Genomic DNA, 27023 nt, shown 5'->3' on the forward strand with positions numbered 1-27023 from the left:
ATTCCACTGTGTATACGTGCCGTATCTTCTTTATGCATGAATGTCCATGTTGACCTTTGATGATTCGGTCCTCGCTGTTGCCCACCGGTTCCCCAGCTCACTAGCACTAGCGTGCCGGCAGTGTGGTCTCTGTAGACACGTGTTGGTGGCGGTGGTGCAGCTGTGCCATCGGAAAGGGAGAGCCCCTGGGCAGGGCTTCCCTCCCACCACCCCCAGGCTCTTGGACCCCCTGTCCTTCCAGCAGCCTACCCAAGCCCTGTGCTCCCTCCCCTTGAACGTGCACCCTCCTCTCCTTTCTCCAGCTCCCACACCTTGGCCTTTGGTTCTCTCTTCACCCTGAATTCTCTTCCAGGAAGTTTCCTGGTCAGACCTTCAGGTAGTCACCCAGCACCTGCCTCTGCCTGGATGCACACTCAAGACAGACGCAGACAAGCCTTCCTCATCACGGCTAGGGGACACTGTCCCAGACTCAGAGGCCACACCCTCAACTGCATGTGTCCCTCACTGTGAACTCTTCAAGGGGGCATAAACTGAGGTCAGGAGGTGATTAGAGGAAGAAGGTGGATGCCCCATCAGAGTGAGTGCCTGGCTCTTTAGAGCAGTTATGTAACAGGCAGCAATCATGAAAGCCAAGGGGCATGGAGGGAAGAGACAGCGGTCAGCAGAGGTCATGGTCTTCTCCATAATGTGGGACTGTGTGTGTGTGAGCGTGTGTGCACCTCTGTGGCAGACTGGGAGCTGTTCTTGAGATAACAGAGATAGCAGGCCGTGAGCTCTTTTTAGCAATAACTTGGTGGCTGGAAATAGAAAATTGGTGTCTATAGCTGGGAAATACTCTTTTCAGATACCATGTGGAGCAGTAGTTCTCAGAGTGTGATTCCTGAATCCCGAGCAGCAGCATCACTGGGTGGGTGTTTGAAACGCAAGTTCTTTGATCCCACCCCAGACCTACTAGACCTTTGTGGGGTCTTGGGGTTGGAGCCCAAGCACTCTTGTGTTTAAACTGTCCCTTTTCCCCAGCAATTCTCATATGCTAAAGCCAGAGAAACACTGACCCTAGAAATAATCTCCTGATCATCTCCCAGACCATCACTCTGATTAGAAAGATGGTCTCGGGGTCTTTAAACCTAGATTACATCCTGGCTCTTGATTCGTCTTTATTCTGAGGCTGAGTGTGTCCAGATCAGAAGGAGTAGGTGTGTCTGGTCAGATGTCCTTTAGTGAAAAAGTATCTATGGTTTATGGATAAGTGACAGAGGGTTAACTAATACCTTTTTCTAAACCAGAATGTTAAAATATATATATATATATATATATATCTACTCAGAATATAACAGAGCAAATTCTATTGTGGGTTTTTTTGTGTTTAAGGAGATGTGTTGTAGCTTCCACTAAGATGCGTTTTATGAGCAATAAATACTACAGGCGTACACCAACGGTATTTTTCACTGACTCTTGATTTCTGTCTTTCGGATATCAAGTACAGTTCTGTTAGTACTAAACTTTGCATTTTGTCACTTTCTCTTTCCTCACAGCCTATTTATTGAGCTATAGAATAAAAACCAATGTTTTAGCATTTTACAATGCTCCGTATAATCTTTAGAAATACCTTGGATGTTGCAAAATAAGAGTTAATAGTCACGGTGTATAACTGCTGCTGCTGCTAAGACGCTTCAGTTGTGTCCAACTCTGTGCGACCCCATAGACGGCAGCCCACCAGGCTCCCCCGTCCCTGGGATTCTCCAGGCAAGAATACTAGAGTGGGTTGCCATTTCCTTCTCCAATGCATGAAACTAAAAAGTGAAAGTGAAGTCGCTCAGTCGTGTCCGACTCCTAGCGGCCCCATGGACTGCAGCCCACCAGGCTCCTCCACCCATGGGATTCTCCAGGCAAGAGTACTGGAATGGGGTGCCATTGCCTTCTCCGCAGTGTATAACTACTAAAGGATAATTCTCAAATTGGAAGAAAATAAATTATCAGCTATAGATAATTAGATGTGTGAAAATTTGGGGATTGAATACATGAAGGCCCTTTCTATGATTTTAAGGATTCCAAGTGTGAAACAGAAGACCCTGGATTCCAGATTCTTTTAGCTTAACTAGATTTGAGCTATCCTAGTATGAGCAACTCTAGAACATACGATGAGTGGATTTACCAAGTTCTAAGTAGATAATCCACATTAAGTATCCTTTCAGTATACTTTCTGGCTAAAAGTTTTTAGTTTCCCAAGGAAATGATTAGAACTCTGGAACTTGTAGTCAGGAAACCTGAAATTTAATCAAGACTTTACTACAAATAAATTAAATTAAAAAAAAAAGAAAGTTAACTGGAAAAAAAAAAAAAAGACTTTACTGCAGTCTGTAACTTTGGGCAACTCTCTTATTGACTTACTGGGCTTTAATTTTTTATATATGTGTCTGTCTTTTACTCTATAAGGTGATACTTGTTGGTTTAGATAAACAATGCCTGTTTTACCTCCACTGAAAGAAAAATAATTTTTACCAACATAATGGAAATCAGAATAAAAATAAGATGCAAACTAAATTTTTGAGCTAGATTTTGCTAATCTGGACAAATTTTATATGCCTTTTAATAATTTTTAATTATTTTAATTATAATCTTTCCAGAATCTGAATGTGCTTAGAAAAAAGAAACTACAGCAAATTAATTCTTTTAACTTAATAATAGAGAAGGTGATCTTTAAAGTTAGAATACGAGTTTCATGTTAGTTTTGGTTTTAAATAAACATCCTTGGTCAGGAACTTTTCTCAGTATATTTCCCTGGTAAGCATGCTGAAAATGTTACTGCTTAGTTTGTAACATTTACATAAACTGGGTCACTAACTGACATTTTTGCATTTTCAGTTAGGTTATGGCTGCTTTCTTTTTTGTATTCTTAAATTGAAAAGTATAATCCTGTTTTTTCTTGCAGTGATCCATACGTGAAACTTTCACTGTACGTAGCGGATGAGAATCGGGAACTTGCTTTGGTACAAACAAAAACAATTAAAAAGGTAAGTGCCCATCCTTAATTAAACATCATTTAAGTCATAATTTAATCTGATTTAATTATGTCTTTGAGCTTTGTAGATGTTTTTGTTTTAAGCTGGCAGTATTTTTATTTTAAACCTCTCTTAGTATGAAATCTATAAATTCAGCAGAGATCAAACTTTTCAATATTAATCTAAGACACTGGTTTTGGCTTTTAGTTAAGTGCATGCATGGTCAGTCATGTCTGATTCTTTATGACCCCATGGACTCTGTAGCCCTCCAAGCTTCTCTGTCCATGGAGATTCTCCAGGCAAGAATACTGGAGTGGGTTGCCATTTCCTCCTCCAGGGGATCTTCCCAACCTAGGGATCACACCCAGGTCTCCTATATCTCCTGGATTGGCAGATGGATTTTTTACTATAAAAGCGGTATTCAAAGAAGCATTGTTACCAGTAGCAGTTTTTTTCCCTGCAAAGAATAAAGCAAAACATGGATTTGTTCTTGTTGACTCGTTAGTTTATGAAAAGAAATTTAAAGCCATTTAAAATATATTTAATGAAATGGAGTGGCTTGTGGATTTGGTAGCAACAATGGGAATGGTTTAGCTTAAAACAGGTATTACCAAAGGAAGCAAAATACTTGCTTAGCTACATGGAAACAAATAAAAAATATTAACAATAAAACTGTATGTGTATGTGTGTATGTATGCCTCACTTTTCTAAATTTTACATGCATGAGCTCATTAGATTTGTTTCCATAATTATACCTTAATTCATATTTCCATGTTTTTATATGCATCTATAAAATACATTAGAACATAGATTTATATCTATACTTATATCTTAATACATCTACTTCATGTTTTTATATGTATCTGTTAAATCATATATTTACCCCCAAATAAATAAATACCCCAGAATATTCGGGGCATTTATTGAAGGTGCATGTTTTCTACCAAAAGTACTGTTCTTATCTGTGCTTCAGTAGTGTTTATGGATCCCCGTTATTTTTCCTTTCCTATCTTTGTGGGGTAAACAATCTAATACACCCAGTGATAAGCAATTCCTGGAGCGCGCGAGGGCTTTTAAAAAATGGTAACTCTTCCTGCTATTGTGCAGACGCCCGGGGTCTGTTGCCAGGTCATTTTGTGAAAGGAAGAGACAGCAGTCTAGCGTGTCTCCCACCTGGCATTCCGACTGGCCCTGAAAATCTGGAGAGTTTGGAGAGCAGGGGCCGGTATTTTGATGGGTGGGGAGGATTCCTGAGAAGGACGGAGGCCATTGTTCCCTGTTGGGCGCTGTCGCTGGGCGGGGGAGGCAGCCGGGGACCTGGTTGCCCGCGGGACGCAGAAGGAGCGGAGAACCGGAGCCGCGATCGGGGGGCACTGAACCGCGTTTCCTTCCGAGGCGAGGGCCCCCTCCTCCGCCCCACGGGAGAGGGCTGCGCTGTGTGCCCGGCTCGGTTAGTATTTCTGTGCGGCGCGGGGTGTTGAAGAACCGTTTGCATCATCCTCTGCTCCTCGTGGGCGGGTGCCTGGCACTGCACGCGTTCTATGGCCTCACCTGTCTGCTCCCGACCCCACCTGTCCTCTGCCTCTCCCCCTCCGCGTCTCCCCGAAGTGGGTCTCCTGGCCCTCTGCAGCCCCCGCAGCCCCGAGCTTGCAAGCACCTCTCCCCTTCCTCCCTCTTGCTCGCGTTCACTCATTTCCATCCCAGGCTCCATCCGGAACTAGAAGCGTGAGCCCCTTTTATTTAGGGTTAGATTTCCCCCTTGAGCTGTGGGTGTCGAAATTGCTGACTCTTTTTTTCTTTAATGCCATTTCAGTGTTGTATACATCCTATGCTTGTTTTTTATGATGCTTTGTGTTGTTATTATTTTGCTGTTTCTTGCACTAGTTTTTACAGAAAGATAGATGAATAAAGGCAAATATCATTCTAACTTAAAAAATCTCTGTAGTCCTTGGTGAGGGGGTGATTTTTCAGTCTCATTTTTACATACAGTTTTTGAGAGATGTGTTCATTTCAGAGCATAATGCTTGTCCAAATGCACAAACACATGTGTATATGTAGTCTTCCAGAGGATGTATGTTTATGTGGATTGCCAGGCAGATAGATGGGTGGATGGATGGATGGATGGATGAGTGTGGATGGACAGAGAAGAGGATTGAAGTACATCGGTAGGTGAATATTTGTAAACCTAGTTATTTATGGAGAAAGAGTTCACTTTCGGTTTATAACGGGCAGTTTTTGCATGTTATATAATCTGATCATCAATATTGTTCTTTATAAAATAGTCTTTAGATTTCAGTATTTGTGTAAATAGTGAATACCGTCACCCTTCTGCCACCTGCTTCATGATTCTCCAAAACAGATTTGTAGCAGGTTGAGGGAAGTGAAAAAAGTCCATTTCTTCTTTATTGAATAATTATATCAATGTTAATTTCTTGAAGAATATCTTGACTTTCATGGTGATGGCTCTTTGTAGGCGTCTGACATTATTCTTTCTGGTTGATGGCATGAAATTTATGGTTTCTTATCCGTTTCATACACACATCCCCTCCCCATCTAGTTTGGTGTATAGAATAGTCTCAGATAACTTAAGTGCTTCTTTAATTGCCATTTTGAAAATCTCTTAGCTATGTTTTTAGTGAAAAAAAAAAAAGTTTAAGCAAATATGTGGACTGCACTGTACCAGTAACTGTTAACGTTCCAAAGACTGTAAAAGAAATTACAAGATGATTTCTCTTCCAGACGCTGAACCCAAAGTGGAATGAAGAATTTTATTTTGGAGTAAGTTTTTCTTTTCTTGGGGTGAGGGATCATAATTGTTATTGATAACTAGATTGGTATATTATCTCAACAGACTCACTCAGTTACAGCTACTAAATTTTTATTGAGATTTCTTTTAAGATGAGAAAAGGTTGGGTAGCTTTCTAGCGTATCCCAAATTTTTAAAAGCTATAACTAGTGGTAACAAAATCTGGACTTGTTTCATTTGGGGATCTTTGAGGGAAACAAAAAGAAAGTTATCCAAATAGCAAAGTTTAGCTTTCCTATGCAAATTTTTCTTTAAAAAATAAAGTAAAATTAAAACAGTAGCTTAATTGTTTCAGTGAGGTATAAGCTCAATAGAAGCAGCATGATTAAAAAGAAGCCTGAAATTTACTAATCACGTTCCAATTTGGAAAGAAAATTTTTACAATTCAGATATTAAGTGTGAGCATATGTGTGTAATATAAAACTACATCTGAAGTTTAAATATCACCAAATTAGGTAAAATTTCCTCAACCTTTTATATTTAATATCTAGAAGAGCTACATGTAGAAATGACTGAATTCTGTAAATTAATGGAAATTACTTTTCAGTGAGTTTATGTGGTCATTGCTTTTTTTTTGGTATTAAAATTTTGAAACTATTAAGCTGCTCAGTTATTTAATGGAAAGTATGTTTTTTTCTCTTCAAGATGAATTAATTTTAATTGTCTGAATAGCTGTGTTATTAAAAATACTCTACCTCCAGAAGTATTCTAGATAAGATCTTCTGAGTGGTATAGATTCCCAAAGCACAATATTGCCATTAGACTGATGATAATGGTCCTGATTTCTTCCTTTCAGTCACAACAGTATTTTATATATTTTATGTGCTCCGAACATAGATCACTATATATGACATCTGTTTTCTATTATGTTCAGAGCTAAAATATGGCATTGATATTTGAATACTTGGTAAGCTCCTATGTCTAGCCTCTACTGAAACTGAGGGACACACGGGCTTGTACACTGTTTCACTACCAGATACATTTTTAAATTACTTTGTGAAAGACCGAAAATGTAATGGAGGCAGATAGGTGTTATTGGCCCGTAACTCACTCTCAGATACAGCTTTCCACTTGTAATACTCCAAACTACTTAGACGTCTTTCAGTTTGCGGGAAACAAAAATTAATTAAACACCTTGGCCACATTTCTAAAAATTTTAGTACATTCAAGATATTTTTCAAGTTATATTAGTCCTAAAGATACGTAAACTTGATTTGGCAGGGGGAGGGGGGCACATTTAACAACTTCTTTGTCCCGTTCATTGAACAGACCTTTTTTGAGTGCCTACTGCATCCCAGCCCCTGTCACGGCGTGTGGACTCACTGGTCCACTGAGCTTTCAAACAGACACTACCCACCCTCCGCCCCGCCCCCGGCCAACCTGCTTGCTCCATCACCAGGTTAAGAGCAAGCCAAGGGGTCAGGAGCACAAGCCGTGTTCTTTCCTTCACTTCTCCCTTCTGAGACAGCTGAGGCTTAGTGATGGGAGACCTGGGTCCCATCCCCAGCTCTGCCACTGACAGCCCTTCTGACCCTGGAGAAGCCATCCGAGGATTCACACTCCCCACGGGCTCTGCTAGTGAGAGAGGAGTCCTTCCTGAGGAAGGTCGTTTCCAGGATTTATGTACAGTGATAGAAATGAGAACGTGTTGCACCTGACACTTGGGTCTGAAGAACGATTCCTGCTATTTCAGTGAGGTTTGGGGAAAGAGACAGAAAGAAGCAAAAAGACACCAAAAGCCCAGGGGCTCTGACACTGACCCTGCCATTGCTGGAAGAGGGGCTATCTTTTATTTCTCTTTTCTCTAATGGCTCCAAGCGTGGGCTCTGTAGACACTTGGGCCAGGCCTGGTGGAGCTCCTGGTTGCCCTGCATACTAGCTGTGGGCTCCTGGGCAAGTTACTTTACCCTCCTGGTCTCAACTCCTTATTTGTGAAATTGGAGCAACAGTTGTATACATCACAAGGGTGCTTTGAGAATAAATGGGACATATGTTTTGCTATTTAATAAGGAGATGGTGCCTAAAAAGCGTGCACACAGCGGTGAATACTGCCTTTTACTATTTCCTTCATGACTTTTGATCGTTGCCTAAGAAATTTTCTCAGGCGTAGACCTTGATGAGGGCGTAGCCTTGGTGTACAGGCATGAGGGTGCCTTTTCAGGGCAGGTTTAGGAACTGTTAAAAACCATTTAGAAGTATCCTTTCTTATGTTAGAAAAGCAGCGCTTCAAGCCATTTTCTTCTGATATGTCTAAATATTAGGCATGGAATAATATAGAAGTCAATAATAGAAAACTTTGATGGAAGAGCAGGTTGTTTACACTGTACAGTTGATCTGAGTGCATTATAAAGTATTTTATTCTTTCAGTCCCTTACTTCATTCCTTGGAATTATTTCTGCCCATTTAAAACATATTGTTTCTGTCCCTTATTAGGTAAATCCATCTAATCACAGACTCCTGTTTGAAGTATTTGATGAAAACAGACTGGTAAGTGGGTCCTAATCTTTAATTTTGGCTTCATTTTTTAAAAAAAACTGAATATTTTAGAGCACCGTACTTTAGGAATCTGTATCTATGTTGTACTTCTGTCGGTATACATGTCCCTTAAAAAGACCATTTTTGTCCCATTACTAGCTGAATGTTCATAATGATCAAGGCCATCACTCATGTAAGTGACCCTTCCAGGGTTTTTATGTATAAGGCAAACTGCGTGATTGTGACACGTTCAGTATCAAATCTCTTTGGGAAAACAAAAATCTAATTAACAGTATACAGCAAAAAGGTAATATATTTAATAGGTAAAATTAAAAAGTATTTTAATTGAAAGTATCTTCAAAGAACCAGAGATATGCCTGAGGCATCAGTTTGCTGCAAATAACGTTTTATATAGATTGATGGTAGGTAGCTGTGTATTCTGTGTGCGTGCACAGGTATGTAACTGATACAACTTAGATTTCATTTTAGAAATGCAATTTCAGAAGCAAATCTGGCTTTAAGTACTTTGCCAGAATTAACTCCCTAGAATGTATACAGCAAGTACTCACAAGGCAAGGTTTGCAACTATGAAAATGAATATTATCATGATACATACTAACTTTTAATGTACTCTCAGAAGTGGTATTGAGTTGACCATAAAGTTTGTTCAGGTTTTCCTGTAAGATGTTATGGAAAAACCTGAACAAACTTTTGGGCGAACCTTACATTATAAGTGAATGTAGTTGTTGTACACAAATCTGCTTTTGAGTTCCTGAACTCAATGTCCTGAAACTTAATGTCCACTCATCCCTCAGTCTCCATGGGGAGCCTGGTACCGTGACTCCTGCAGATACCAAAATCCAAAGACCCTGAAGTCTCTAATATAAAATGGTGTAATATTTGCAGATAACCTAAATGCATTCTCCTGTATGCTTGAAATTTATCTCTAGATTACTTACGATACCCCAATACAGTGTAAATGCTATGTAAATAGTTGCCTGTATGAGGCAAATTCAAGTTTTACTTTTTGGAACTTGTTGGAATTACTCCCTTTCCTCAATATTTTTGATTCACGGTTGGTTGAATCCATGAATGTAGAACATAGATACAGAGGTTTAACCATATATTATTTGCTTAAAATAAACGTCCTTATGAACCCTTCTTTTTGCAGAATTCAACTGGAACTACTTGAATAGCTTGAGTTTTATAGAATATTTGATCTGAAGGAGACTTATAATATCTCATTTAATGTCCTGTCCTTGCAAATGAGAGCACTGAGGTCTAGAGCCCTTATGTAATTATGTAACTGCTAGTCTCTTAAGTCTCGGGCCAGTGGTGGTGAATTTGTCGTTGTTCAGTCGCCAAGTCATATCCATCTCTTTTGCAGCCCCATGAACTATAGCCTGCTAGGCTCTTCTGTCCATGGGATTTCTCAGGCACGAATACTGGAGTGGGTTGCCATTTCCTTCTCCAGGGGATCTTCTGAACCCAGGGGTCAAACCCACATCTCCTACATTGGCAGGCAGAGTCTCTACCGCTAAGCCACCAGGGAAGCCAGTGGTGGAGAACAGCCAAGCCTTAACCCTTAGCATGGAACTTGGGAGCATATTTGATCTCCTGTGCCTGGTATCACTCTCCAAATTAGAAAATCAAAGATGTTGGCCCACCATCCTGATAGCTTTTTCTATTAAAATATGTGGATTTTCTGTGGCTTTGCATCGAGCTTGACATTTTATACCTTAGGTGACACTTAGTAGTACTGAATGGCTAAATCACTTCTGCTCTGTGTGTGAAGTTATTTTCTTGTTAAATCCAGTGAGAAATTCTGCTTGAGAGTACAGTTCTTGGCACTCCATCTCTTATCCAGAAAACACTGAATTCAGCAAACGTTCAGTGAGTAACAGTAAGTCCCTGGAGATATACATGCAGCCACAGACTAATTCTTCCTTTCTCATTTATTGAGTATAATAACACTTGAAGGTGAAGAAAGGGTCAACACTGTGGAAAAATTGCCTCCTGTCAGATGGATTCTAACTCATTATTTTCCTTCTACTAAAAGAAATACACTGTAAAAATTTTTGTTTTCCATTTCCATTATCTAAAAGAATGACTGGAGATGGCCTTGCCATGAGCCCTAAACTAGAGTTTCAAGCCCAAAAGGGCTTTGAGTGAATGCCAAGCTCTAAGAAACCCCACGTGAATGCAAACTTTATCTGAAAGATTGTGCTTTATGTACCGAGCTTTGCCCCAGGCCCTCGGCAGTGTTGTTACTGTGCAGTGAATGCTGCTGCTGGTGGCTTTTTCTTTGTTGGCTATTAATCCGGCTAAGACAGTACGTGACTGTAGTGGTGCTTGGCAGTTTTCGCGTTAAACAAACTGGCTTCCATTTCTCTCATAGAGATCATTTTTGGCATTTAAAACCCATGCCTTTAGAAAACAGGTCTGAATGCATGTAAACACAGGGTTAATCCTCCACACCCTGGACTCCAGGGCTGCTGACAGAGCCATGCTTTGCGGATTTTAAAATAAACTTTGTCACCCTTTGCAGCTTGGTATTCCCCCTTTGCCCCCCATCATTTTTTTTTTATTCCCTCCTAAATAAACCTCTTTTTTAAAATAACTGATGTTTCTGGCTCACAGAAAAGAGTATGTTTAAAGCACACAGAATATATCCAAATTAGCTACAAGTCCGATGACAGTTTTTTGAACATGGACTTTCACTTTTATTACTTAGGTCCTTTCTGGCCCTTCAAAAGAAACAAGATTCTCTGTTTGTAACCCAACTGGGGTGATACTGCTGACTTCTTACTGGAAAACAGTCAGCTCCAGGCAGACTTTTTTTCTGCATGGTATTTAAGTTAATTTATTACAAAAGCCACAAGCAACACACTTCTTCAACTGTCTTTCCCTTTTTTTTTTTTTTTTGAGTGGGGGGATGTTGTTTTTTCTGCTATCTGGCATACAGGGGGGAATGTCTTCTCCAGCTGGGTTCCTTTCCTCTGGCACTGCCGTATCTGAGAATCATATTATGTGTGAGATTGTGTCCCCCGCCCTCCCCATCTTTCAAATAAAAAACATGTGGTGGTAGCCAGAGGCAGACCCCAACTGGCAGTAAGTTGTTCGCCCCCCTCCCTCCACTCAGCTATTTTGTTACTTGTAGATCATGTTCTAATTATTTAACGTTAAAGGGACACGCATTCTGTGGGGTGTGTAATCGTATTTATAGTACGTTTTATTAGTTTGCATTCCATCGTGGTAGTGTGGTGATATCATATGTAAGAGGGGCACGTAACATCCGATTGCTCCTGAAAGGGCTTTCCTGCAGCCCCTGCAATTTCACTTGTCACTGTTGGGTTCGATGGCAAGGGGGTTCCTCTGTGTGCTTCTGCCTTGGGTGCCAGTTCTCTCGCATCGGTGAGACAGCGCCCGGGTGCCCAGCTCGGTTTGGAAAGAACTGTCCAGGGAGCGCGCTGCACTGAGATTTATAGCCGCATGGCTCGGACTCTGTTTGCTGCCTTAGTCAGCTGTGAGAGCTCCCTGCTGGGGCCACTCCTGTCTGATGGAAAAGCAGCAGCTGGGAAGGTGCTGTTTCAGGCTCTTGCTGTTTAAAAAAAAAAAAATGAGAGCGAGAGGGGGAAGAAAACTCCACTAAGTCCAGAAGCTGGCATTGGAGAGGGAGACCGCGGTCATGTGGTTCCGGCCACCCTACCCTCTGTCACAGTGCGGATGAGAGCTTTCTGCTCTTATCCAATCATGCCTGGAATGCCGCTTGCCACTTGGGTTATTTCTGCTATCTGCCGCCCTTGGTGCCGCAGTGCTCACGCTTTGGCAGATGGAACGCTTTTCCTTGGAGTTCGTGTCTTTGGGGTTTGACTGCTGGCAGCGCCAGGCCTGTTGTTGCCGCTCGCCCTGTCCCTTCCTGGCCCTCTGGGCACCATGGCCCATCGGCTTCGGTTTCATTTTGGCTCCTGCCGCAGCAACACAGCCCCCGAGTCGGAGATCCTAGACCAGGAGGGAGAAGACGACTTTTTCATGGCATTCCACACGCTCCCGCGGCGGGGCGGCGCGGTCGCGCTGGCCCCGAGCGGAGCGCAGGACGCGGGCCTGCGGGGAGGCGTGGGCGCGCTCAAGCGCAGCACATCCATGTTCATCCCGCAGCTGCTGGGCCCCGTGGACTCGCGGCCCACGCGGAGCTCGTCCGTGCAGATCTCGCTGCAGCGCAAGGCGGCTGACGGCGCCCCCGACGACGGCGACGCGGGCACGGAGCTGCCGGGGGAGCCCCCGGAGGCCAAGAGCCTCGACGACGGCGGCGGCGGCGATGGCTCCCCTCCCGGGGGGCCCGGGGCTCCAGGCCCGCAGCTCAACGGCACGTGTGGCCGCCGCCGAGCGCCGGGCCCCGACGGCCGCGAGGAGGCCGAGCTGCCGGCCGTGCGCGTCCAACACCGCGCGTCTAGCGCCGATGTGCGCCCGGTGAAGCTGATGCCCTCGGGAGCCGAGGGCCAGGCTGGGCCCGCAGCGGCGGCGCCCGAGCCCAGGCGCTGGTCCCTGCAGCACATTCCAGATGCTTCTGGAAGCTCCGGGAAGCGCTGCTTTGTCTTCCAGCTGCAGCAGCCGCCAGCCGGTGGTGGCGGGCCCGCGCCGAGCGGCGACTTCAACTTCGGCTTCACCGGCACCAAGGGGGACAGGTTGGTGAGGTATCCCCGAATCCGGCTGGAGAGGAGCAGCTCGTACCCCACGCAGCCCCGGGCTGAGCGTGGGAGTCCCCCGGAGGAGCGCGGCCACCCAGACCCGGAGGCACCCCCGCGGGGCCGCAGGGTGGCTCCCGATGCCCACAGGACCGAAGCGGTGGCCGAGAGGTCACCACAGGGCCAGGGCTGCACGTTTAAGATCAGGCAGGATCAAAACGCGGGGCAGCAGCACTTCAGAATCCTCGTGACTCGGGGGCCCGAGGAAGCCCCCCAGAGTCCCGAGGAGGACGCCGCAGCGGCCGGCCCGGCTTCCACGGGAGCCGGCGCCCCGGTAAGTGAGCCTGCGATACCGTATGTCCCCACGAGGAAGGGGCCGATTCTAGCCCAGCAGGCGTATTCTGCAGCGGAATTAAAATAAACAACATCCTCCTCCCTTCAGGGGCTTTCCCTGCTTTGGGCCAGAGTAACTTAGTGTGTTTGGCCGGGTTCTGGGTCCACGATTTGTGGTCCCGCCTTTGGTAGAAGTCCATGAAACTAGTTAGCCGATTTTAGAAAATATCGTAGCCTTAGGTCTTCAAAGTCTCATAACTCTGTTTTGAAAAATCCAGACAACCCTTTCCCCCGTTTCCCTCCCTTCTCAATAAAAGACTTTTTAAGATGTCATTACTTTTTGAGTTAATGTGCAGTGCCCCAGCGTGTTGACGTTGGAAATGCGTTAAAAAGCTGCTTGCAGATACAAGCTGTGAGGACACTCGCGTTTAAAAAATAATCCTTTCTAATCCAGGTGAGAGAATCTCGGGTTAAATGTGTCTGGTTGCTTCATAATTAAGCATATGTCAAGTTGGACCCATTCTTCCTCATGGCCTTTTAGCTGTACAGGGCCGGCCCTGGTTGTATAACGTATTGTCTTTGTGGGTTTGTTGGGTTTTTTTTTTTTTTGTCCCATTAAGTTATAGTGAACAAAGGTAGCCACAGTTGTGGGCCGGGAGGAAATGTGTCTTTGAAGCAGATTGGCCTGTGAGGCCAAGGTGAGGGGAAACTGCTGGGGGCTTGTTAATGGTCAGACCGTGCACCCCTGCAATTGAACACTGCCCACTCGAGTGTCTAAGCTGGGCTGCTGTACATAGAATAGTTAAGTGCCCAGCCTCCAGCTGTGGAAACGGAAGCCCAGCAACAGATTTTGGCCTTCATTGCTCCTGTGTTCTTGCTCTCTCCCTTTCAGTGAAATGGAGTACAGACAGACAGCTGCTAACTCCACCAGGCAAATGATGACTCTGCAGCTTTCATAGTTGGTCATGGGATGCAAAGTTTCACCAGTTAGCTTTCTTTTACTACTAATCACTAGCCACGTGCTTTATTTTTTTCCAAAGGACAAGCTCCTTGTATTCTGAGTTGGGGTTGTTTTCCTTGAATTTCCTCCGACGGCTGGATTTCAGGATATGGCAGTGAAATGTCTGGGAGACTTTGTGTTTGGTTTCAGTTGGGAATTACGACTTTTCAAAGTGGATGACTGAGTTTGGCTGTGGAACCATATCATCTTTTATTATTTTGTGTCGAGAAATACTTTTGGCCGTATGAGTAAGTTTTATCACTGATCCATTGTTGTCTTTCAGTATTTTGAAGGCATATAATCAGGTGCTAAATGTCAATATATTTTTCTTGTTAATATAACTTTATAACTGTTAATGTAACCGTTTCTTCTTCTTTTCCCTTTTATACACCCTTTTCTTTTATTATCTCTAGCCCTTTCATTAGAAAATGCTGTATTTTTGGTCTGAACCAATACCGTTTTTATACAGTGGTACATATTTCAACAAAATTCTGATAATAGCATCTAACCTTCATCCCAAGAAAGTACCATCACGACAGGTGTAGACTTCTTTGGGCAGCATATTTTCATGCTGAATTTGGACCACCTGCCACGTGAATATTGACAACATGGATATCCTGAGTTTTGACAACTTATCAGACTTTTAAATCATTTTGCAGTTAGGTGTTGAGGACAAATGGATTTTTATAATTACAGTCTCATTTGGCTTGACGTTTCTCCCGGGATTAAAAAAACAAGTGGAACATACCAAACACTCTGTGTAATTTACATGCAAGGGCCATTCTAACTTTCAAGGGCTGTTAGAGTGGAAAATAAAATTTCTTCACATTTGGAAATGTAAGTTCTAGAATAAAGAGCTTTTTGTGGAAAGTAAGTTCCATCTAGAGCATAGTAGGTTTTATTTTCGAATTTGTATTTTTGTACACTTCTATAAATTTGTGAAGGGTTGGTAGGAAGCTGGCTTTTTCTTTTAAGTGAAAACTTGCTTCTTCGAGAAGCAAAAACAAAACTTGTCTCATAACAAAACTGTCGGCTCCATTCAACACTTTGTACGTGTTTCAAATGGGCAGGGGTGTTAAGTGTAGGCAGCAGCTGCCACGGCCTTATTTATCTTGAGGGAAAACATTCACTTGGGCGTCTACAGTCTGGCCGCCACCAAGCTCTTTTGACGTTTCAAATATCTGCTGCTTTGGACAGAAGGGCATTTCATTATTAGTTTACATGAAAAATCGATTACAGTCAGGTCTTTTGAATGATGTCAAAAATCTTTCTTGATGGGGAAAACCTTTCAAGATTCCTTTTGCGAATGTGCTCAGATGTCACGATCCATGCCTTAGACCTTATTACAAGGCTATTTTGTTGAGAACTTTGCTCAGTGCCTCCCAGATATCCTGTCATGACTGTCACGAATAAATTTAAAATGCAACATGATTGTAAAAAAAAAATGCTAATCAGATTCCAGGGACCTCTTGTGAGCCTTGATTTTTTTTTTGTTCTACCCAGTCTGTGAAGTAAGATAGAATTGATTTTTTTAGAGTTATTAGTTACCATGTTACAATATTTCAAAATGCTGATACCTTACCAGTTTACTTTGTACATTTTAATGGTTATTTAGTGAATAATTTAGTTACTTTCTTGAATTAGTGTTTTGGATTCCTCCTAACTGCATGATAGTGACTCTGAGGCAGAGGGATCCTGTTTATCAGGGTTTCTGTGCCCTTGCTTGATGCCTTCGTGCATAGCAACTGCTTGGCTCTGCATCCTGCAAGTTTCAGGAGCCGGTTTTCTAATCCCATTAATAATGTCATTACATGTTTAAGGTCCACCGTGTATATAACATCACACTGAGTCCTTGGAAAGTTTCTGGGACTCTCTGTTTCTTGCTGACACAGAATTCAAAATGTAAACAGAGATCAAAGGGCCGGGGGGCGGGGGAGAACACTTCTTCTGACACCCACTCCACACGCTACAGGGAAAGAGCGTGCTTTCTCTACTTCTTCCTGGGTTCTCTAAATCTCCCCCCGTGCCCTTCCCGTGGATACACGTGTCACAGAAGCGGCATGGCAATCTTCTGTGATTCCCAATTCCTTTTACTGAATGGCAGAGGAATACCCCAGCTCTTTTTGTTTGGGGAGAATTTAGTTTAGGTCTCTTTTAGACAGGGCGATTCGACTCTACAGAACATTTTTGACTTTAGTATTAGTTGGTGTCTCCTTTTTACCTTAAAAGATTAATTCTAGGAAAATATGTACAAGCGTTAGTCCTTCAGTCGTGTCTGACTCTCTGCGACCCCATGGACTGTAGCCCGCCAGGCGCCTCTGTCCATGGAATTCTTCAGGCAAGAATCCTGGAGTGGGTAGCCATTCCCTTCTCCAGGGGATCTTCCCAACCCAAAGATCAAACCCAGGTCTCCTGCATTGCAGGCACATTCTTTCTTTATTTAAAAGCACCGCCACCAAAGTGTAGAGGTTTAAAAAGTAGCTGGTCGTCCTTGCACTGACTTGGTCTCTGATCGGATTCTGTGAGGTTTTCTTTTCAGTGGTCTCGCTCAACCTGGTTGTATACAGCTGTGTTCCAATATTATGTAACTTGAAATTTACCTTAGAGGGATTAGTGAAAAGTGTACGTGATAATGTGTAGGTGTGTACACACGGAAACAAAGGGCTTGCGGGTGACACTCACATCTCTGTAGCACTTCACAATTGGATCAGTGCTGGCCTTTATTTCACTTAATATAACCATCCGACTGCCTCGCTCAGCTTTTCCGACCACCATATGGTAAAACTGTTGATTTACTGTTTCCAGTGAAGGTATGTGAAACTGTCATTAGGTGTGATAACTAATGACACACACCTAATGTCAGTGTCACATTCTATCTACCATTTTTTGTATCTATGTAGAATGGGAATCTATAGCGGTTGCACAGAGTTGGACACGACTGAAGCGACTTAGCAGCAGCAGCAGGATGGGAATTTAAAAAATATGTTCATATCTTTGCACATCAAACACCTGTGTAGCAGCTCAGTGCTTTCTGTGATGTGACGTTTTAATGCTGAAGATTTTGGAGATGGCGGCTTCGATGGGTGCCTTGGAGCACTGGCCTAGTGGACTGGGCTCTGCAGATTCCTGACATGCCCCAGGAGGTGAGACTCCCTCTCTGAGCCTTCTCCCTTGTCAGTGAAAAAGGAGGCTAAAAACACCCAACTCGCGGGCTTATGGTGAGGTTCCAATGAGGCGCTGTGTTGGCCTTTTCCTTTGTTACCCACATCTCTGTAAGGTACAGATTGTTCCCCAAGGGAGGTAATTCGGTTGCTGTGAACAGTCGGGTTTTGATCACAGGGTGTTAGACACAGGGCCACAGAGACTTAAGGAACACCTGGAATCGTTTGCTTCGGTGACTGGCTTTCATCTCCCGTGTACTGTCATCTCAGCCTTCCCTAGTGTTTGCCCCTCAGATAGTCAGCATCACAAGGCCTAACAGTGCCCTGTGGTGCCACAGGCCTTGAGGAGACTGCATTTAGATTGTCACTCTGCCTCGGACAACAGGACCTTTAATTGTGTTTGCGCGATTGAATTTTGAAACTTAAACATAGTTATATCTGCTGGCATTTCAGACATGTTGCTGGTTTGCCATGTCGTTTTGGCTATATATATGTGTGTATCTATCTATCTATCTATATATTTTTTTTTTTTTTTTAAACCAGGCCATGTTTCCAGTTGTTTGTCTTTCCTTCTTATTGGCTGTGGCTTTTGAGCAGGAATCTAACGTTATCTGTACAAAATTTCCACGTTGTGTGGTTTACAAATGAGGGCAGTATTTGGGAATAGGCCTTATTGGATACTGCCTTTTAGAGGGTTTTCATAAACGCTGCAGCTGCTTCTCTTGGCTAAGCTTGGAGGCAGAGTTCTTCGGCATTGAACTAAAACTACAATTTTATAATGCATGCTAATAAGAAAATTGTTATCTCAAAACTTCACAATACTGGAAGATATTTACTCCATGTAAGAATCACCTTAAATTTAATCAACGTTACGTGTCTCTGTATAGTTGATAGTTTAAAATTAATTGGGGCTAATCTAAATAGTCAATTCCCTGTAGCTCAGATGGTAAAAATTCTGAATAGGAGTCTGTGGAATTTGATCAAGCAGATTTTTTTTAATGAAAGTAATCAACTGCATTGATGCTGAAATGGATCAATGCCAGAAATACATTGTCCTTTTTAAACTCTAAGACATTTGCAAAAAATGAGGAAAAAGCAGGAATTCATGGAAGGTGCTGAAACTGTTGCTTGAATGCTCGAATACCAGAATATCTAAGTTTCCATTCTGAATGCCGAAAGCAGCTCAGGAAGCCCACTCCACAGTTGGCTGGTGATTACTGAGAGGCTTGGTAACCTGTCTGCAATCATCTAGTTCCCTTGATTCGTACCAGGCAGCCTAACAGTCCACGTCCTCCACAAGAGAGGACAGCAGTCTCCCCACGATGTACAGCCAGCTCCAGTTTAAGGTGAAAAAGGCCTGAGAGGACAGAGTGTTAAAAATATGCACTAAAATGTGTCGTTTAGGAGCTTGATGATTTTTTCTGGGCAGATGGAGATGGTGGAAAGATTTTCAGAAATAATCTCGACACAGTATGTATCACAGATGCATGATGTTTCCAATGGATTTTCCTTTTTAAAATCTCTTGTTTTTACTTATTTCGCTATCCTTCCTTGGGCAAGAGGGAATGGCAGTGAAATAGTGGGCTGCATGGTGGGCCTGAGTGAAATGGTCAGTGTCTTGCCTGTTTTGTGCTGTGTCCTGAATGGACTCCTCAGGGGTCTCCAAGCATCACCACATCTTAACAGGAAGTGTAGTCTTCAGGCTGCAGGATGAAGTAGATTGAATTTCACCAAGCCTGCTTTTTATACCCTGATCATTTTAGAACCAAGGGCTGTTCTGACACTTTGGACTAGACTGCTTCAAGGGAAGGAAAAGGTCATGGAAGTATCATCAATTGAGTTGAAAGGGACCCTGCTTTCTCTGGTTTGACTGTTGTGGCCACACTTGTGGTTTAGTCGCTAAGCCTTGACCAACTCTTGTGACCCCAGGGACTATAGCCCTCCAGGCTCCTCTCTCCATGGGATTTCCCAGGCAAGAATTACTGGCGTGGGTTGCCATTTCCTTCTCCAGGGGACCTGCCAGACCTAGGAACTGAACTCGGGTCTCCTGCATTGCAGGCAGATTCTTTACCGACTGAGCTACAAGTGAAGCACACTGTGGGCACACTTAGTGTTCAAATACTTGGTTTTGATTCCTTCAGGTGTCTGCCCCAACTATCTGTTCTTTAAAACAACTTGTTTATTTTTGTACTGAATATTATGAGCTATACATAGTAAGCAGAAAGTCCCTCCAGGCGGGAAAAGACCAGCGTTTCCCCAGGTGAATTTGCCTTTCAGAATTTACATAGCCTTCTTTTGGGGCTTCATTTTTATACATCAGGGCAAGTTAGGTGGCATTTACATCTCTCATCTAATAACTCTGAGGAATCTGCTTTTAATCCGTGATCTTTTGTTGCTTACCTTTTGCTGGGAGGTTCAGACAGGGTAAGGATGTCATTATATTGGGTATGTAAGGATTCAAATAGTTTGATAGATGTATGGTTTTTTATTCTTACTCTCTGTGGGATAATCCAGAACTGACAAACTTTTAAAATATATTTAATGACCCACATATGTCATCACTCATCCAGTTCCTTGAGTGACTTTTTAAAGCTTCATTATCATACTTGAGGGTTTTTTTTTTTTCCATTTTCTTTTAAAATACCCAGCTAGGTATTTGACTGTTCAAGGAGGACAGAAAAGCTGCTGTGGTCCGATTGTTTAAAAACTGAGCTGAGTAGAAAAGTCAAGATGGAGTAGAAAAACTGAAACACGTGTCCTGAGCTCCAGCTGAAGAACCTAGCGTGTCTTCACAGCAGAGAGGTTTTCAGGCTAGAAGGTCCGCTGTGGGGCTCTTCACTTTCCTAAGGAGTTGGGCTGGGTTGAACACTGCATACTAACAGCCTCGTTCTGGGTTCTTTATAGTACCTTTCTCAAGAGTAAAAGCACCTCAAGGTTAGTATCTGTTCAGTGTGCACTTCGTGATCATGCTTTTCCACTTGAAAAAAGAGATGCTTAATTGTAGTATAACTTTAAACACTTGAATGTAATTTCAGTATTTAAGTTTGTTAACCTCTTGTCTCAAATGGTAGAGAATCTGCCTGCAAGGGGACCCAGCTTCAATCCCTGGGTCAGGAAGATCCCCTGGAGAAGGACATGGCAACCCACTCCAGTGTTCTTGCCTGGAGAATTCCGTGGACAGAGGAGCCTGGTGGGCTTCACTCCACAAGGTCGCAAAGAGTCAGACATGACTGAGTGACTAATTTTCACTTTTTCACTTTCAGTCTCTTATGGTAGAAGCCATGTTTTGTTGTTTTCTTTTTAAAATCCTGATATAATAATCTACGTGTTCACATATATATTATGAGGATACCCAGATGCTGTAGCAAAGGACAAAGTGCGGAAAATCGTTTTATATAAACACAGTGTGCTTAAGGGCCCGCCTACACCCTTGGTTGAAATTATATTAGCAAGAGATGCTCCTGTATCCTGCAGTCCAGTGCTCTCCTTTGATGGGTATATGCAGCAAGGGTCGTGTTTTATTTTGTGTTTATCAACTTAGAGATGCGAGTTTCCTTAAGAATTATGTAGACCCTAACCCTAACCCTTCTAGTTTAAAGATGAGGAAACTGAGGGTGTTATTTTCACACTTGAGAATATTCTGTGTCTCACAAGCATGCAGTAATTATCTTTGAACGTGCAGCGTGCGAAGCGCTGTGAGCAGTCTGTCGCCCGCTGCCTGTGGCGGGTACCAGTGCTTGCTTTGTGTGGGGTCTCCTGAGTCAGTGCTTCTGCTGGGCACACGTGCCTCATCTGAGCTGTCCTATCCGCTGAACAGAAAGTTCTACAGAACAGTCTTCCCAGCCTCTTAGAGTCCAACCATTAAGGCATGCTTATACATAGGACAGGACACTGTGGGTCATGATGGACAGAAGTGATGTCATGGAAGGGGAAGATCGGAACTAGATCTAGAAAGATGACCGGGATTTGTCTCAGTGGGTCAGCGGGAGGAGCCATGTTTTGAAAGACTGAAGGTAGAAACCACCAGTGATGTGATTTGAGTATTTGCCCAATAATTTTAATTCCTTGATCACAGTTAGCAAGTTTCAACCTGTTGTTTCTTAATGCCAACGGTTGTTAAAGAATTGGCAGGTGGGGGGGTGGGGGCGTGTGGTGATCAGCATGAATAATTCCTCTCTTGCCATCAAATGTGGAGTTGAGTGAATCCCTTCCTTTCCTACCTGCCTGCCTTCCACAGACCTATTCTGCCAGCACCTGGCTGGAGGTAGGAGGATGGGTGTGGAGGTGAACAGGGCTGAAGCGGGTGCAGAGGGACAGGGTGTCCAGGCCTCGAAGCCCATGGTGGTGGAGTGGGTGTCGTATGGAGGGAGGAGGCTGCTGACGGCAGGTGCGATCCTGTTTACATCCTCAGGGCCCGCACCGGCTCCTGGACGGGGCCTGCAGGCGGAAAGAGGGAGGCCTCAGAGCTGCGCCCGTCCCCTTAGAGGATGGGCAGAGCCCCAACCTTGGCTGCGTTTCCTCTTCCAGAACCTTGGAACAGTCGTGCGTTTTCTCAGGCTGGTTAGTCTAGCCTCAGTTCTCAGACCGTCAGACCTGAGTACCGGAGACCGTCCCTGTGGTGGCGCAGGGCCTGGAAAATGGGAAGCATTTATTCTCCTTAAGCAAGTGTTCTTTCAAGAGGCTTTCTGCTGCCTGTGTCACAGCAGGATGTGGGTGGGTTTATTTTTTGCACTTTTGCACCAGGCAGTCTGCTCCTGATTTGCAGATTGCATTTATTGTAAGGCATATTGTCCATTGATGAATAATGTGTGGGCTGCAGAGCAGATCTGCAGCGTTTAAAATAGCTCGTTTAGCCTGCAGGCCTCACCCCCAGAGAGAGGCAGGCCTTTCAGAAGTCGTGTCCCGGAGCAGGGCTTGCTGCATCTGTTTTCCCCAGTTTCTGAGGTCATTGTTTTTGTCCTCTGGTTCATCGTGTGCTTCCTTGACAGACGGAGGCCTTGAAACACGGTCACAGCCTCGGTGCAGGGAGAAGATGTGAGCCCGGGAGAGCATTCTTAAGTCGCTGCTGAGGAAATTGATGCTCCTTTGTCCCAGCAACAGTTTCCCTGATAACATGGGTTGAAACAAAGGGAAATACCAAGCCCCAGTGTTTTGTGCTGACGTCCTGCCTAAGGCATCAGAAAGTGGCTCCTCATTTCTCGGAACCCACGTCTTCAGGCCTGTGCAGAGGTGCTGGGTTTGCCGAAGCCGATGGAGGCCTCGGAGAGTGGAAAGTTCCATTAGAGAGAGCGGGCCTGGGAACAGTGTCTCAGCCTCGCGACCAGGAAGGGGTCAGGGCCAGGGTACCAAGTGGTTCGGAGGCGCCTCCCTTAGGGAGCGGAGCCCTGCAGTCCGCTGATCTGAGCTCCCAGAACCCTCCGGGCAGATAGTTTTTCCTTTTGAGCAGGTTTCTTATTTTGCCACATGAATGTGTTGCAACCTTGTCTCGGTGGCCAGGTGGCCTGTGCTGGAATGCTGGTGTGTGTTGCCAAGCAAAACAGATGCGGGAAGACTTCCCTGAAGTGGGGGTTGGGGTGGGGGGGTGGAGGGGCAGGGAAGGTCGGTTGTGTTGGGGGCGGGATAGGACTAAATGGTCTTTATCTACAGGATAGCAGCTTAAAAAGCCATTGCTTCACAACTCAGAAAATCATCCTAGGTTCTCACAAGCATTTCTAGGCCTACTGAGGGCCTTTTTTTTTTTTTTTCCTTTCTCTCCACACCCTGCATTCAGAATGGGGTTTGAATAGTTCAACACAGCAGGAAGAATTAAGTATTAAAATTAACCTTCTGTCCAGCACAAGCCACTGGTCATCAGGTTTTTCAATTCTCTCTTAATGTATTGCTCTTTCTGCCTATTCATAGGCAGACTCCTAACAGAATGAAATCTGCCAAGGATGATTCCGATTTGGTAAGGAGAATCTCATCGACTCTGATTATCCAGCTCATTAAAGGACCCCATGGCCAGGTGTGGGTGATTGTTGGGAGTGGGGGATGGCACCCAGGTGACTCTGACGTGCAGCCAGGGTTGAGAACAACTAGTTTAAGAAGTTAGTACTAGTGACCACCTTAATCTCGGCTTGGAGTTAATCAGTCACCCCTGGTGTAAATACTGATGTAGTGCATTTATTCTTATATGTTCTTTCCTCATCACCCCCTCCAAATATACATTTGTCTGTGTGGTGGCCCATCCTGGAAGTGGGCTGTCCTTTTGTGGCTTAGTCCACAAGGTACATTTCCTTTCCAAGGAGGCTTATGTGTTAAGAGCAACAGTGTGTTACAGTTGGATGTTTGCAACTTACATGGAGAAAAATTTCTCTCCCCAAATTGCTTCGAAAGGAAAGCAATAATTTTCTCTTGCATTTCCAACCGCCACGAGCAGGTGAAAGTGGGGTCCCGGTTCTAGACAGGCAAGGCCGGTCTGCCCTGTTAGGTCTTACCTGCAAATGTGACTGTTCTCCAGGGAACGAAAGCTATCTTCCTTCTGTAAATATTAACAGAGTGCATTTTTGTGGTTTTGAAAACTCCACTTCTTGGAAGTGTTGACAAGGCGTCAAGCCTTCATGAATTTCAGAGAAGTGGTAATAGGTGCTTTCTTCCCTGTAATGTTTAAAAGCAGAATATTAAAAATGCAAAAGGATTTTATAGGTTAGCTGCACCAGTGTCTCGTTTTTTAAACAAACAAGCATATGGCTTGTCCGAAGGCACACAGGGAGAGGGTCGCAGAGCTTTGATGCCAGGAGACCTGGTGCCCAAACCACTGCTGTTCCTGCTACGCCCGGTGCGTGCGTGTGTGTCCAGCCATGTCCGACACTGTGTGACCCCATGGACTGTAGCCCACCAGGCTCTTCTATCCATGGAGTTTTCCAGGCAGGAATTCTGGAGTGGGTTGCCATGTCTTACTGCAGGGAATCTTCCCAACCCAGGGATCAAACCCGTGTCTCTTGAGTCTCCTGCGTTGGCAGGCGGACTCTCTACTACTTGTGCCACGCGGGGAGCCCGGCGCCCAGCACAGGGAGTGTTTATTACTCCAGCCGCGTCTGGGGGTCTTACAGGTGAGCTCTCCAAGGATAGTTCACATGCTTCTGCACTCCTTTTCACGCTGTCTTAAGTTGAACATTCCAAGCATATCTCTATGTTTTGTTTTGTTTGTTTTTGACTGTTACCCTCACAGCAAAGGATTATTGTATAATGTAGTCATTCTTTATGGAAGTTTTTCTTAATGATGCCATCAGGGCTTAATAAGATATATAATACATTTTGCATCATCATTAAAGCTCTCAAGACGCCCATGATCTTTGGGACGAGCTTGCTGCTTATGTTGATTTTCCATCTTTCTTGCTCGTCAATTACCACTTTTTATAGCCATCAGTATCGGAGAAGGTAATGGCACCCCACTCCAGTACTCTTGCCTGGAAAATCCCATGGATGGAGGAGCCTGGTAGGCTGTAGTCCATGGGGTCGGGAAGAGTCAGACACGACTGAGCAACTTCCTTTTCACTTTTCACTTTCATGCATTGGAGAAGGAAATGGCAACCCACTCCAGTGTTCTTGCCTGGAGAATCCCAAGGATGGGGGAGCCTGGTGGGCTTCCTTCTATGGGGTCGCACAGAGTCGGACACGACTGAAGCGACTTAGCAGCAGCAGCAGCATAGCCATCAGTATAGTAACCTGCCTTCCTTTTACCTGCTAACGACTCAGCAGGTGTTTAGGCAAGCTTGTTAGGATTGTTTATAGAATGAGGCTGTAAATAGGCTGAGAGTAAGGATTTGAGTCGTTCTTCTTGAATAAAGCATGTGATCTGCCTTTTGTCTTTCCAGTCCCTTTGCCTATTTTATTCTTGTTTTTCCTTGGAGCATGTCTGGAATCAGATTATTTTAAGATTTTAGAATGCAGTGGGATAGAATCTGTGCCAGCTGTTTAGCACAGTTCTTGGCACATACAGTGTATTAGTGCTTGATCAGTGTGAGTTCTTTTTACAATTATTCCGTCTGAAGGAGATGTAAGTTCTTCCCAGGTGTTTACGGATTGGGGGCCCAGCAAACCTGTCATCTGCTTTTATGTTCGTGCACACATTTGTGGTTCATCTTAATTTTTATTGCTGTCTGGGTTTTGTGCTTATCCTTTTAGGGTTAATGAATTTTCTACTGGACTGTATGGAAGAACCATGAAAAAAATCAATGAAAAGTTTTCTTAGAAAAGATTTTATGAGTCACTAAACTACCATGTGTCGGCAACTTCAGACTTTAAGGACTTTCAAGGGTTTGATGGTTTATTCTCCTTTTTTTTTTTTTTTAATTGAACTATAGTTAATTTACAATGTTGTGTTAGTTTCTGGTGTGTAGCAAAAATGATTTATTCTCCTCTTTTTTAAAGGCCAAACGAAGATCACTTTATAATAGTGGCTGCCTTTCCCCTAGATGTATTTCTAGCAAAGTTCTTTCTGATTTTCATTAAATCCAAAGAGTTGTCAAAATTTAAAAGTCACCCTTTAGGTCTGTAAAGTATGAAAACCAAATTATAAACCATGATGTACAGTTGATTATATCAAGTAATTTTATCAACAGTTATGTAATTGCACATATTGTGTCTTTTGCTGTTGAATAGGATAAAAATGTAGGAATTGAGTTAACCTCATTGATTATGTTTATCTGATAATAATTGTATTAAAGTGAGCCTTTATTTTTCTTTTTGTATGTTTTCCCTACTTCACACTGAGTGTGCTTCTCTCTTATCTCTGAATTTCAGGAGTCTATTAATAAAGTATGTGTAAAGAATTAGTTGCTAATTTTGGATGTGCTTGAAATGAGATTGTCAGCAAATTACAACTTCAAACATAGGACTGCAGTTTGTTATAGATTGGACATCATCCCTGGTATAGACGATAAATTCCAGTGTATGAAAAATATAGACTTTATTACTTCTGATTTTTCCATATATTAGACTTTTCTTATATGCCTTTAAGATACTTAAAATGTAATATAAGATCAGGGATAGTTTTTTACCCCAGACAAATCTTTATTTGTATTAAGATTTTGCAGTGTTAAATTTATTGGAAATTTAACTGATTAAATAGTATCTGTTTACTAAACCCAAGTCTCTAGGTAACAGCTGTGGAATAAGCTATAATTCAGTGGTAAAGCTGGCAGGAAATTAATATTATTTAATGCAACTTCCTCCCTTTAACAAAAAAAATTAATGAACTCCAGAGCAGTTTGTGGTTTGCTTGTTGTTGCTTCCTTTATGAACCCGAAGGTCAGGGAGGATCCGTGACCCTTCTGAATCCCTTTTACCTCCTAGATGCGGCTCTGGAGGTGCAAGTGTTCCGTAAGAGAGACGCGGCCATGCTCTTGGGAGGCTCGTGTTCCAGTTACTCTAGTTATGCTAGATGGTAAAAAGATACAACTAAATGAAGTGAGCATTTATGTAAATATGCCAAAGGAGGTAAACAGGAGGCTGAGACAGAGTGGTGGGGAGGCCTGTGTGAAGAAGGGTGGCCAGGGGAAGCCCTCTCAGTGGCTGAGT

General features: G+C 43.6%; 1 protein-coding gene across 13 annotated transcripts in view; it reads left to right on the plus strand.

The window, feature by feature from the left end:
* The window catches only part of NEDD4L (NEDD4 like E3 ubiquitin protein ligase), a 380847-nt gene that overhangs the window by 209694 nt on the left and 144130 nt on the right, over positions 1–27023 (plus strand). For 7 of the 13 annotated variants that reach the window (XM_070778572.1, XM_070778573.1, XM_070778574.1 and 4 more), the window contains exon 1: positions 12442–13302. In XM_070778572.1, the coding sequence (XP_070634673.1) occupies positions 12763–13302 (540 nt within the window). In that variant the 5' untranslated portion in view covers positions 12442–12762. Of the gene's footprint in view, positions 1–2932; positions 3015–5741; positions 5781–8241; positions 8296–12441; positions 13303–13371; positions 14550–27023 lie in introns of those variants that run through there. The other 6 variants (XM_070778579.1, XM_070778580.1, XM_070778582.1 and 3 more) reach the window with 2 other exon arrangements.

Source organism: Bos indicus, chromosome 24, assembly GCF_029378745.1.
Source record: "Bos indicus isolate NIAB-ARS_2022 breed Sahiwal x Tharparkar chromosome 24, NIAB-ARS_B.indTharparkar_mat_pri_1.0, whole genome shotgun sequence".
In the NCBI taxonomy this organism is placed as follows: domain Eukaryota; kingdom Metazoa; phylum Chordata; class Mammalia; order Artiodactyla; family Bovidae; genus Bos; species Bos indicus.